We start from the raw sequence: 14,774 nt of genomic DNA on the forward strand, positions 1-14,774 counted from the left end.
GAAGCACTGGACGACCGTTTCGTCCTAGTATGGGACTCCTCAGCAGTGCGCATCCACGATCCCGCAGTGGAGTTCAACCAGGTCTGTTGTGAGATATCAGCTCACTGGAGACAATGGTGTACGGTGGCGCAACTTCGTGGATTGGTTGAAGTTAGACATTAACACCTTTGGATGCCGGTTCAGTGGTTTAATGGTTAAGTGCTCACGCGCGAAACCAGTGGGTCCTGGGTTCGAGCCCCGCGGGGTGCGGGATCGTGGATGCGCACTGCTGAGGAGTCCCATACTAGGACGAAACGGCCGTCCAGTGCTTCCAGGTTTTCCATGGTGGTCTAGCTTCAACTGACTCATGATTTCAATCTGTGAAATTTCTAAAATCTCCACAAACCGCTTCTGACCTAAACATTAGTACAAGGAGGCATAAAAATAGATATGTGCTATACAAATCATCCGATTTATGTGAGGGCTGTGATACTGCTCAATTGTCCAAGTGTCTTAGGGAGCCACACCCGGAGCCTTCGACCTAAAGTCAGTGGAGCAATGTAAGGAGATGCAACCACATGGTAACCGGTGACCAACAACAAGTTCATACGCCATTTGTTTCCTTATGATCCCGTAGCCCATGTACACCATTGGTTTGAAATGAGGGTTTCCCAACTCCCCTAAGTGAACTCTCTGTGTCCATCAAGTCGTTTAAATCGCCGAACATTCGCTTTTCATCCTCTTGATTCCGGAGACATCACCCCTGCCACGACATGGCAGTGAGTAAGACTTCTCTGATAGTGGTTTTATGCACGTGGCTACTTGACAGCATTTGGAGAGTGAGACGTTAACCTTCCCATTTTCGGTCGTACCAGGGTATTTAGGGGCACTTTAAAGGTAATACTGACAAACAGAAGTCAAGAGAATATATCTTGGATACTATCTTATCATTATTACATGTATCTAACTAAGTGTTAATTTCTTCATTATTTTCATAGCTGAAGTAAACTATTATCTCAGTTTTAGATAGGTTTTCTTTCAGTCTTATTATCCTTGATTTCAAAATAGAATTTCTTGATTATGATGATAAAAAAAAATTAGTGCAATCGAAGTTGAGTGGTATTTCTCACTTTTTTTGGTAAAGGTGCTATCAAATGTCGTTTCCGATGGAGTTTTGTTCTCTGGTTTGTCGTTGATCTTTCATCGTTCTTCTGAACGACATCATCAGTATAAAATTCAGATAGGAGTGATGTGTTCATTTTTCTCTACATGTGGTACACAGGTTGTCTTTTAGACCTCGATGTTGATTGGTTCTTGTTGACCTTAAACCTGTCATTGTTTACTTCTTTGTTTTGATTGTATCTCCCACCATCTCAATATCGTTTCCTTTTATGTTTAATGAACTATGATCGGTACCGAAGTATGATCAACGATTCAGTTAACATGTAACTCGACAAACAAACAAACATAGTAAAATCTGAGAATCATATAGTAAATACTCAATTTACAAAATATCCATTATTTGTCCAAAACTTGACTATTTCTTTTGCAAATATCAATCCATAGTCTCAGATTTCATTGTTCCTACATTTTCATACAAATTGATTTCCATTTTCGTTCTTTCCTTTTCGATTTTCCATTGAAATACATTCTATTCCTGACTATCATTATATACTACTACTTATATGGATATAAGTAGCTCACATCATACTATGATCAGTACAAAGATAAGATCAATTATTCAATCAACAGGTTAGTTATAAAGCAAGAATTAATAATTAAAGTTATATTTTTCTAGAACTTGGTTTGTTGATTTCAATTTAAAAAGAGAAAAAAAAGCAAACTAATCGTTTTGTTTTAATGAATAACAAACAATTGATGATTAAACATGCATAAAGAAACAGATAAACTGTTAATGGGTAATTAGAATGTACCTTTATTTGTGTAAATATTAGTTAAGGTGTCTTGTTTAAAAAATATTTGTACTCAATTCCAATTGTATTAATGTTTTGATTCATCATCATCATCATTATGTAAATATAATTCAGTGGATGAAATTAATGAAGATGAAAACATTGGTGAAGCACTATTTCTAACTAATGATGTACCTTGTGCTTTAATTCCAACAATATTATCAGCCATACATACATATTCACCTTCATATTCTAAGATGAAATTTGTTATTTGTAAATAAGATATAGTGTGTGTTTCTTCAGTTCCTCCACGAACACTAACAGTAAAATCTTTGTAATTACCTTCAAATATAAAAAAAATGAAATAATAATACATTGTTAATTAAAATTATTCAAGATAGGTAGTTTTAAACTAAATACTTATGTGAAAAGAACCAATGAAGTTAGTACAATAATTTTTAAGCAAAGATGGATAGTGGCTAGCGACGGAATTCAGTTAGACACGCGTTTCGTCCGATTTGGGACTCGTCAGCTAGATGTAACTGGATGTCAGATTTGATATTCATCCTGGGACTTGAACATAGTACCATTCGCATCAAACGCCATCACATTATCCACTCGGCTACTGAGTCTTTATAAAGCTTGTGACTTAAGATAATATCGAGGCACTCCGCACAGGATGTATATATGCCAATAACAGTCCTAAATAACAATGGGGAGATAAAAGTAAATAACACCAATTGAATTTAATTATTTATGTTTTTTTCTATTGGTATTTTACATTCTGTAATCCGGGTACTCAAGAAACCAACAAGTTATTGAGTTTTTATTCGTACGACCATTTCCATGAGCAAGGCATTTGTTCTCCTTATTAGTATTAATTCTTCAGAAACTTTAAGAAAAAAATAATAGACTAATAACTCCTTTCATGAATAATAAAAGATTATGTCAGACTGTTTAAGATGATCTTAGTTGCATTCAGTAAGAACAAAACTAAAATAATTCTTGATGGTATGTCAATTTCCTGCAATTTTTGCATACCTAATGAAGTTTTTTGACTAGCTTCTGTATTATTTGTACTCATACTGACATGATCAAGAAAATGACATCCTCATTATTATAGATTCAATCGTCGAACTGTTTATTCTTATAACATTCATTACCCGTAACATACTGCATTAACTTGTTGGATTTAACTAGATAACGAAAAGTATCTTCAGCTAACCGTGTTTATGTGTGTATGAAAATGGTTGTTATAATTCTCTCTTTTATCACGACCCAGCTATTCCTATCGCTTAGTAGTCTTGGACACCAATTCACATGACAAGCCCCCAAATCAGAACACGGTTGAACAGGAAAGAAACTATATTCTAAATAAAAAGGGTAGATGGAAGTAAGAAGCACAATAAAAGAAGCGTTAGTACGTTTATAGCGTTTACATGAGATTCCAGAGTGTTCTCCAAGTATCGACCAGCGCTGATTGGATAAGAAACAGCCAATTATCGTGCACCAACACAATCGTGCACAGAACATGCTTTAATCCAATCCACCACACTCGTCACCCTTTCAGAGCAGTGGTTCTGCCGGCCGTCCCACTTCCTTCTCTTCTGCAGTCTGTGCCACGCTGCCCGTCAAAATGTCGAGTATGCGGCGCGCTGACCTCTACAGCTCCGTCGACCTGCCGGGCCATCAGCACCCGGTATCCACCCGGCACCTAGGACATCCAACGCCCGCTCTCTAGCGACCTACTGAGCCATCTATGTCCGATGTCCGCCCAACAACCGTACGTCCCACCGCTCCTCTGTAGACAGTATGCGCTACAGCCAAGGTCGTCCGCCAGAACACTGCACTCGAGGTCACCTCTCTGCACCTAGCCGCCCCAACTAGCACCTCAGCTCCAGATCCGCAACAGCGTCCGCAGAACAGCACACCACTTAGAGTATATTTAGCACAAAATAACAGAGTTGCTCGGTAAAATATAAAAGTCAGTAAGGGGTTGTGGAGATTAGAAAAGTCATACTCTAATACTTCATTTGCAAAATGTTCATTAATTGTCTCAGACTTCATTGTTCCTGTATTTCCATACCAATTACTTTGTGTTTCCGTTTTTCCCTTGTCGATCTTTTCAAACTTCTGCTGCCAGACATTCTATTCCTGAATCGCGATATATACTACTTATGTCGATATAAGTAGCATACACCACACTATGACGTAATATTAGAATATTTTCAAATGTATAAGAAATTTAGCTAAACGAAAACAAAAATAATAAAAACCATAACAGTTACGGTTACAAACCTGGCATTTGAATTTTATCCTGCTTTTGATTTGGTTTATTAAAATACCAAGTAATGGTTGGAAGCGGATAACCGCGTGCTTCACAAATCAATGTAACATTTGTACCTTCAATAACAGTTTGATTTAATACAGTTAATTTGACCGAAGGTGCTTGGGGTAAGGAAAAAAATAAGAATTTATTACAAAGTAAACAAATAATACAAACTTTGAGAAAAGGTCACAAAAAATTAACCAAGATAACAAACCTGCACAAGCAAGTGGCTATTAGGTCTCAGTAGCTGAGTGGATAACGTGATGGCATTTGAAGCGAACGGTACTGTGTTCGAGTTCCGGGGTGAACACCAACTCTAAGATGCAGGTACATCCAGCTGACGAGTTTCAAATAGGACGAAACGCGCGTCAAACTGGATTCCACTGCCAGCCACTAACCATCTTTGCTTATAAAACTTAATAATATTTTTAAGGTCTACCCATTTTCTACAATGTAATCAGAAGGTAATAACTAGAGCAAAATGTTTAAAATTAGCCTTTTTTCAGAGATACAATGAACTTTTTAAACTTTCATTTGCTTGTTCTAGATTAAATGAAGAAGAAGTATTTAGTGGCCCTATATCTAACTCCAGATCAAAAGTCTGAGTGTTCGAATCACATCGGATTCACCACTTTAGTGGGACCCTTTATTTGGACGTCAATTAGATAGGACGATGTTGTCGATGGGCTTATCACATTAGTGACCTGTGATCTGACTCCAATTAAATCGTATGACTGATTGCTCTCGAAATATATATATAGTCAATTCTCGTATATAATCATCGACGTAATCCGCGTTAGAGAATAAAGGAATTAAAACAAGTTAAATACGGGAAAGGATTTAGAATACGTATATTTTGTACAATCATTGATTCAGGCAGACGATCAAAGCAACGAAGCGAACAGAAATGGTGATCGGTGGAGAAGGAGAATTGTCATGGTTGTACTCTTAAGACTAGAATTACCCAAGACCAAGTTCAGTTCAGCAGTCAATAACTGAATTCTATCAAGCCTGTAGTTTATATAATTTATTTAACATATATTTATTGTCATTACAAGTGACATCTATTTAGGATCAAACAGTTGGTCAATCCGTAAACTCCACAACACAGTCATCATCTATACTCATTCTCAACATTGTTTAATGTTTTTAATTTTCCAACTAATCTAATTCATTTGCCAAGTATACGTTTACTGTACTTGGTTCTAGACCCCAGATTCTATTCTATATCCTATCTCTCACAGTGTTATTCGCGTCCTAGGTGAAAAAAGCGGCTGTATTCATAAGTCCGGCGTATGTCTCCAGAACAATGTTATAGAAATGCATAACGGAAAATAATTCAAATGTTTGTGAATTCGCCAAATTAGGCAACAACTGTTCATTTTCAGTATGGGGATTTGTGAAAATTGTAGTATTTCATGAGTCGACCACTAAGTCGGCATCCGCCGATGTAACTGTCTAATTTCAATCGATTCATGATTTGCACAACCCTTCATCTAGAGGTTAAGCTTTCGCGTGCAAGATCGACGGTTCTGGGTCCGAGTTCTTCATGTGGGATGGTGGATGCGCACTACTAAGGAGTCCCATACTAGGACAAATCGGCCGTCCATTGCTTCCATGTTTTACGTAATACATTTTCAACAATCTGATCACACATATACTCTTTAAGACATTTTATATGAAAAATAAAAGGTCAACTAGACAAATTAAAAGGATAGCGGAAAGAAAGATTATTATAAAGTACACAAAAACAATGTGAAAACTATGCTGGATAATAAATCAATATTTCAGGTTAGGTTAAGGGTAAGAACAAATTGTATTTGAACACACAAAGAGGGTTTCAGTTCCTGTATGCCAAGGGCTTCAAAAAGCCTTAGCATATGCCCTTGAAAGCTTTTGTACAAAACTACAGAGTCTGACTTGATATCAGCCTTATGACCAGTTTCAACCAAATGTTTCGTAATGGAGGAAGATATTTGTTTATCCTGTGATCTTATTTGACCATAAGAATTCATTTGTTTTTGCAGTTATTTAGGTATGTGTTCAGCCACCTTTACTTACAGCTCATGATTGCTTCTTCTTGTTTACCTGTTTCCGCACGTACATGTAAATTGATGGATGAAATCGGATGTGACCGGTCTCAATAGAGGAAATATTTATTTACCATGTGATTTTATTTGACCATTGGAATTCAAAGTCAATGCGAACCTAGTGAAATTGCTTAACATGAATGTTATTAGCAAAGATAAATTTAATTTATTAAAACCTATAGGTTCGTTTTATCCTAATTTATACAGACCACCAAAAATTTATAAGTCCAATACCTTCTAACGTCCAATCCTATCAATGTGTCGGTCATCTACACACAATCTTGTAAAATGGTTGACAAAAGTATTAAACCTTATCGGAAATCAATTTTGTAAGTATTCCTTGACTGACTCATTTGGATTAATTAAGTACTTAATGGATATGAATGTAAAAACAAAGACAATGAGCTTCAATGTGAACATTTTATTCACAAATGTGCTTGAGATGGTGAAGATTTGTAGCTCAGGTGGATGAAGTTTGTGCTGATGATGTCGTTCACAAGAACGATGAAACCTCCACAACCAAACCATCCAGCTCAAAGAGCAAAACTCCATCAAAAAACAAATGTACCTCTGTTATATTTCTCTCTTACGGTTATAACCCAGCTATTCCTAATGCTTAGTATTCTTGGACACCAAATCACTCGACAAGTCCCCAAAACAGAACACGGTTGAACAGGAAAGAGATTATATTCCAGATAACAAGGTTAGATGGAAGCAAGAAGCACAATAGGGTAAACGTTAGTATATTTATAGTTTTTACATGAGAAGATTCTAAAGTGTTCTCCAAGTATCGACTAGTGCTGATTGGATAAGAATTAGCCACGCTTTAATCCAGTCTATGTCCCACTAACACCTCCCCTTTGAGCAGATTCGTAGGATCTGGTGCTAGGGTCCAACTGCAACCGAGTGACTGGCCTGTGCTTTCGATTTGTCCATCGTCTAGGCAATAAAGAAGTATCACTCTTTTCTTGCACTGACATGTCTGCTCCAGGCGTTTAGATTTCAAAGGTGTCTAGCAGAACATCAAGAGGTAATCGATATTGAATCTCGCTGCTGGCTATCGAAGTTGCTTTCAATTGGTTAGCATGACGTACCCAAACTTCTGAGCCAACTGACACCTCGTAAATCACACTCCCCTTCTTTTTCAAGACCCGACCAGCTGTCCATGTGGGATGTTTCTCACGATAGTCCAGAGCAAGTACTTTTTGTCCCACCATAAACAATCGTCTTTGTGCCCAATGATGTCGATTGAACTGATTCTCCATCGATAGGTCTCGTTGGGGTCCAATAGCTGGCGTAGGACGGATGACATCGAAATGTGTTCGTATCTTTCTGCCAAGTAGAGCTTCTGCTGTAGAGACCCCGTTAATCGTCTGACGGTTCGGTGTAGAGCGATAAATAAACAGGAACCACTCTAAGATCTCTTCAGTGATCCCTTCCCCTTTGGATTTTTTAGAGCATTTTTAAATGTACTCACAAAGCGTTCCACTTGGCCATTTGATTGGGGATGGAATGGAGGTGTTCGGAAGTGATGGATTCCGTTCTGCCGACAAAATTGTGAGATTACGGACGTAAACTGTGTTCCGTTGTCACTAACTATCGATTCCAGGATTCCGAAACGACTGAATAGTCGACGTAGTTTACTGACTGTGCAGCTTGATGTCGGGTGTTTCATGAGAAAAATTTCTGGCATCAATCACCAAAAGGTAAGTTTGTCCATGAAGTGAACCAGCAAAGTCCAAATGTATACGCTGCCACGATGACTGTGGTATTGGCCATGATTTCAGCACTGTTTTTCGCGGTGCTTTGGTTGCTAATGCACATTTGGTACACGAACGGGTGAGCTGCTCCGTTTGGGTGTCTAAATGCGGCCAGTATACATAACTTCGTGCTAGTGCTTTCATGCAATTTATTCCAGGATGTCCTGCGTGCAACTGTTGATACTTTATGTGACTATATCTCATTGAATAACCTTACTTTGCCATTTCATGTTAAAACTCTTAAAGAATTATTATTATTATTGTGTACAGACAATGTAAAATTCACTTTTGAGGGTGAACACTTTCGAAAAATCGATGGCCTAGCTATGGGTAGTCCTTTAGGACCGTTGCTGGCTGATGTGTTTATGGGATATATTGAAAATCCAGCTGAAGATTCAATTCAAAAGATGTATCTATGTAAGCAGTACATCATAATCATAGGGGGTAAACGTGAAGATGTGAACCGCTTGTAAAAAGAACCCAACACAAGTCAAAAGCATATTTCTCTTACATGCGAAGAAAAGAAGAACAACCAACTTCCTTTTCTAGACACACTGATTAGTAGGAGAGATGATGGTAAAATCAAACGTTCCGTATATAAAAAACCGACATGGACATCTTAATTTACATAGTCTCGGCCTGATTCATTACAAAGGTGGATTAGTAAAGGGTCTATTAAATAGAATCAACCATATTTGTATTAGTGATACTAGTGAAGGAGACACGAAGCTTTTAACTGAAACATTAATGAATAGCGGTTATACATTGAAGTTCATGGACTGCTGAAAGTGTTGCAATTCAATGAGACCTAGGACGTTTTTGGCACCTAAAAAGCCAATCCATATTACTTTACCATTTAGAGGTAACTTAAATAGTCTCATGTTGAAACGGAGACTTAAATTGGCTAACAACAAAACATTTTATTCAGCCCAACTCATCATTATTGAAAAGTCAAGGTCTATGTTTTACCAAAAGTCAAATCGCATGTAAGCGATTGTGTCACATCCGATTTCGTCCATCAATTTACATGTATGTGCGGAAACACGCACATATGGAGGGTCAATCGTGGGCTGCAAGTAAAGGTGGCTGAACACAAACCTTAATTATCAGTATGGGCTTGTAACGATTATTAAGTTTTTGATTGAGATCATGAATCGTTTGATTTTAGAGCACCATTGAAAACCTGGAAGCACTGGACGGCCATTTCGTCCTAGTATGTGACTCCTCAGCAGTGTACATCCGCGGCCCAACATGAGGGACTGGAACCTAGGACCTTCGGTCTTGCACTCGAATGCCTAACCTTTAGACCATTGAGCGGGCATCCAAAGATGTTAACGTTTGATTCGGTCGATCCATAATATTGGGCAACCCTTGATCCATTATCTGAAAGAGATAAGTTTTTCCACCCGACACGGATTGTACTCCACTGATCACAGACATCCAGTGCTTCTAGGTTTTCAATGGTGGTCCATCTAGTTTTTGTAGATAGTGATGTTCACTATTCAGATTAAAACAATGCACAATTTATAGCCAATTAATAAATTATTACAGACAATAAAATGTTTGTTCCTAAACACATGAGCACAAATTTTGAAATACAAATTAATTAATCACTAATTTTTGATATTTCTAATCATTTCCATAAATTCTTTTTAATGAAGGTCAGAAAACACAATAACCATGGCAATAATATCAGCCGTCCGTTTTTGATTTTCCGCTGATACATGTACCAGACAGATGAGCCATGTGTTATTGATTTGAGTTGTGTTGATATCTGATAGAATAGTGCTGGCTCAGTATCTAGTATAGGGCGAGTGAATCGTATATGCAGATATATCGTTCATCGTTCGTTTTAATCAATTTCATTTCCTATTTGTGTTATTTTACATATTGATTATTAAATGTCGATGGCTTGAAGAGTTGACACGTCTAATTTTCCTCCTCACTTAAGTTGTATGAACACTTTCAAACCAAATGGTTTAGTTTATTTCATTTCTTCTGTTTAAAAACTGTCAAAATAACGTATAGCATAGTGAATAAGGAACATTTTTGAAATTAATCCCTTCAATTGATTTGAGTAATTTAGTTCAAGGAATAGGCTTTGTACAAATAATTGCCTTGATCATTTCGAGGCGATCAAAAGTGGTTGAGTTATTGAACGTGATAATCTGTACAGGATTATTAGCTTGATTGTAAGCTACGTTCTGCCTGATGTATTGTTAAGTCATCCACTGACCATCGAATGCCCTGGCACGGCCGAGAGTGCAGAGAGTTAGCTCCCTCTCTCCAAATGCTCTCTCATAGCCATGCGTACACAGCCACTGCCACACAAGTCCTATTCACTGCCTTCTCGCGGCATAACTGTTTACGAAATTAAGAGGACGAAAAATAAAATAATATAAAACGGATAAGAAAACTCCATTAGTTATAACTACCAATTTAATAAGCTCATGAATACATACTTAAAAAGGAATAAGTCTTTACACAATTACAGCTGCAATAAAATTTTAGAAAATGTCAACAATGAAAAAAATGCATTACTCAACCAACCATTGTCAAGTAATTATCAATGCTATATTATTTAGTCCTTAATGTTGATTAATTCTTATGGATTGAATAAGTAACGTAATCAGTGAATTAGGTCCTAAGATTGGTTGAAACATTAGTAAATTCACTTAATCAACCCAAGCTTCTGCCTGAAGTTTGTGCTGATGATGTCGTTCAGAAGAACGATGAAAGCTCCACGACCAAACCATCCAGTTCAGAGAACAAAACTCCATCAAAAGTTTTCCAAATGGCTTTGACTGCCAATTAACGAACACATACTATGCATTCCTTATTTATTTCCATATATTTTTACATCCTCCATTCTACTCATACTCCACTCCAGGTACTAAATTTCGTGGACATCACAGACACATAGCTTGCCATATTTAAATTTATAACCAAAGTATTGATATCTAATTCCATTATTATTAACTTGATACATCTATAACAGTGGATGAAGATATGACAGTCAACGACCAAATATACTTTGTTTTGTGACTTCCAACATTCGTTTACAATTGTATGATAGAACGTAAAGAGGTGACTCACATTGCATTCGATTATTGACAAACATTTAAACATCTTTATTGAAAGTAATCATTGTATGTTCAAAACATTCAATATATCTTGAATACTTTTAAATCTGTTATCAACAACAATGGAAAGTGTCACAATAATCCCATTCGTTTTATGTGAAATAAATAGCAAAACAAAATCACTAGACCCATTTAACCAAACTGGGTATTTTCAGACGATGACCAAAGTCGTGGTTATTTAAACATAAGCAAACAATCTTTGTTGAAAGGCAGTTTCTTTGACAGTGCGGCCAAGAGTGGGGAGACAACTCTCCCTCTTCAAATGCTCTCAAGAGGCTACGTGAATACAACTACCAACAGGGAAGTCCTACTCAATGCCTTCTAGTGGTGAGGGTTTTATTTACGAGATTGAGAGGATGAAAAGCGGATGTCCGGCACTCCAACCGGGTTGGTGAATATGGAGGAACCACGTGGGGGTGTTGGAAAACTCCCATTCCAAACAAATGGTGCACATGAGTTCCAGGGTCCTGAGGAAACAAATGACGTATGAACCAATTATTGGTCACTGGCTATCATGAGAATGCATCTCCTGACGTTGCTCCACTGCCTTGTGGATTAGACCTTTGGTGCCTCCTTGTACCAGTGTATATGTGTTTAAATAAATAAATAATAAGAACACAGGAAACTTCAATTAATATAACGTTATGTCGAGATTTTATATTCTTGTTTCTGGATAGCAACTAGGCATTATAATTAATCTATCAGCTAACGAAATAACTTGTAACTTGGCGAAAGATTGATAACTTATAGTTTTAATAAAATTCTGTCTAGTTAATCATGTCATACATGGAGCAAATACCAGTGGATGGTATTTAAGTTTATATAATACTATATTAGCCTCAAAAGCTGAAGCTTTTAGATTCCATGCCTTTTTAGAGTCGTGAGTCATATCTTACAGGACAAAGTTGTAGAGTAAGAAAAATCTGTTTACTGGGACTCCAACTCATGTTGTAGTAAAACTGAACAGATAGTAATTGAGATTATGATATCAAATCCAAAATTATTACCATAATATAAGCAAAATCTTTATGATAATTGAACCTCTTAGAATAAATAGTAGAAAGAGTGAGACTGTATACTTTTAAGTTAGTTCAATCAAAGAAGAAGCATCCTTTAGGTGTCTTTGTATTTTGGCATAGTCGTAGAAAATCTTACTTATTTTAAAATTAATTTGAATAATCACCTATAAACCTTTAGAAAAAGTAACTTACCAGTTTGACAGGGTCCTTCACTAATTGGAATAACTGTACCATTCGATGAGATGATTGTTGCATTCATTTTACACTTTGAATACGTTACACCATCAGAACCGCATACTTTACCAGGTTTAACACAATAACATATACTTTGCGATCCAATTATCTTTGAGTCAATATCTGTACGTGTACGACATTCTAAATCTGTACCACACATTCCATGCCATGTAATTCCTGGTTTTAAAATACCATTTTTAAAATCTTCAGGTATATTACATAATTGAGCTTCTTCTAATGCACAAATATCACAACATCCACATTTATCACGTACTGTACCAACATTACATTGTATAATAGGTGGACATTTTTTACGATCACATTTCTCACATTCATCTTCTATATCTTTCATTACAGTTGGATATTGTAAATGTTTGAAAGGTTCATAATTATAATCATTATTTTCACTACATTGAGAGATGCGAATTAGGATTATATTGACAAAAAGTAAAAATAATTGAATTGACATGTTATATTTTGTTGCCATGGTAGTTATTATTATTATTATCACTGTAGAATAAAAATATGGTGCGCCCTGTTTCAGTGTTCTGGGCAGAATGGTTTAGTGTTAGTTATCTTAATGCAAAATAGATTTGTATCTATAAGGATATTGATTTTATTTCCAAATAAAATGAATAGGGATAATAATATGAACCAATAAGGAGTGTAAGGATAATGTAGTTTAGTAAATCGAATTCCAAACACAAATTGCTACACAACTAGTACAATGTTGCACACTAAGTGAATAATATTCGTTAAAATCAAAGACATGTCTTAATGGTTTAACCAATCACAAATTAGTGTTGTATTACCTATGTAAGAATAGATTTCAACCCAAGACAGTTATTCCTGATTTATTTATTTATTTAAACACATAAACATTGGTACAAAAAAGCAGCAAATAGATATGCGCCACATAAATCATTCGATTTGTGTGAAAGTAGAGATACTGCCCGGATTCCTAAACCAAAGAAGGTGGTTTTCTTAGAGGGCAACACTTCGACCTAAAAGTCTGATCTTCAAGGCAGTGGAGCAACGTCAGGAGATGCAGACCAATGGTAACCGGTAAATAACAATAGTTTCATATGTCATTTGTTTTCTCAGGATACTGGAGCCAACCCATGTACACGACTGGTTTGGAATGAGAGTTTTCCATCTCCTCTATATGGACCCTCCGTGTCCACCAACTCGATCAAAGCACTGGACATTCGCTTTTCGTCTTCTCAACTTCGTAAACAACAGTAATGTCTTGAGAAGGCAGTGAGTAGGACTTGTGTGGTAGTGGTTGTATGCACGTGGCCATGTGAGAGCTGACTCTCCCCAATTTCGGTCGTACCAGGGCATTTGCGGTTTAACGCGACCACATTTAGATATCACCTCAGCAATGTCTAGTCGATTATTACTATTCGTGAAATGAACTATGGTGTAATCAGTCTTAGATTTCGTCATTACAATCAATCATTTTGAATACCAGTAAAAGAAGAATTCATTATAAATTTTATTGGGTGTTCAGTTTTCATACCAAGTTGACTATACATCCTCATAGAAAATCTGGTGGGGAAACAAAGTTAATTCATGATTATTACACATCAATATCAATACGGAATAAGACCGATTTAGATATACTATCCAACTACTATTCACCAAGGTAAATAACTTAATAGCTCAATTTTAGCTGGATCGTGGAAAGACATCCACATGAAATTTCTCAAAACTGCATAAATATCCTTGTGTTAACCAAAATAATTTGGTGGTTTTAAAATTACCCTGTAAGCTTAGTTGTGAATCTTAAAAGTAATCTTTTCCACTAAGGTGATCATTTATTTTCACTTCAGTAAATTTTCCCTCAAATATCAGTAAACAATGATTCAATGATGGTAAGATGTTAAATGAAACTAGATTGGCAGAGGTTGACATTATGTTAACTTGCAATATTGCTTTTGTGGTGTATGTTACTTATGGCTGTCAACATAAGTAGTATGTAACATCATTCAGAAGTAGAATGCCTGGCAGAAAAAGATTGAGAAGATTGAACTGAAGACAACAGAAATGTACACAGACAGTAATTGTAATATCAGAAGGGTTTTTGTGGATGTTATAGTAATTTTAGTTGTTAAGATCATGAGTCAATTGAAACTAGACCACCATTCAAAACCTGAAAGCGCTGGATGGCCGTCTCGTCCTCACGAGATTCGAACCCAGAACCTTCAGTCTCACGCGGGAACGCTTAACCTCTAGACCACTGAGCTAGCCAGCATTCAACGGTGTTAATGTGTAACCTCAACCAATGCACGAAATTTCACCATC

The 14,774-nt window shown here is 36.6% G+C and overlaps 1 protein-coding gene across 2 annotated transcripts; it reads right to left on the reverse strand.

The window, feature by feature from the left end:
* Positions 1-375: 375 nt before the first annotated feature.
* On the reverse strand, positions 376-13,198 carry KAZALD1_1 (Kazal-type serine peptidase inhibitor domain 1). 2 transcript variants are annotated; one of them, XM_051215246.1, is made up of 3 exons: positions 12,426-13,198; positions 4,191-4,340; positions 376-2,234 (listed from the first exon to the last, which is right to left on the reverse strand). In XM_051215246.1, the coding sequence occupies exons 1-3, from the start codon at positions 12,952-12,954 to the stop codon at positions 1,981-1,983; spliced, it is 933 nt and encodes a 310-aa protein (XP_051068442.1). In that variant the 5' UTR covers positions 12,955-13,198; the 3' UTR covers positions 376-1,980. The 2 variants fall into 2 exon arrangements, with proteins under 2 accessions (XP_051068442.1, XP_051068441.1); XM_051215245.1 differs by having other exon boundaries at positions 4,191-10,432.
* Positions 13,199-14,774: the final 1,576 nt, after the last annotated feature.

This window comes from Schistosoma haematobium, chromosome 2 (assembly GCF_000699445.3).
Source record: "Schistosoma haematobium chromosome 2, whole genome shotgun sequence".
In the NCBI taxonomy this organism is placed as follows: domain Eukaryota; kingdom Metazoa; phylum Platyhelminthes; class Trematoda; order Strigeidida; family Schistosomatidae; genus Schistosoma; species Schistosoma haematobium.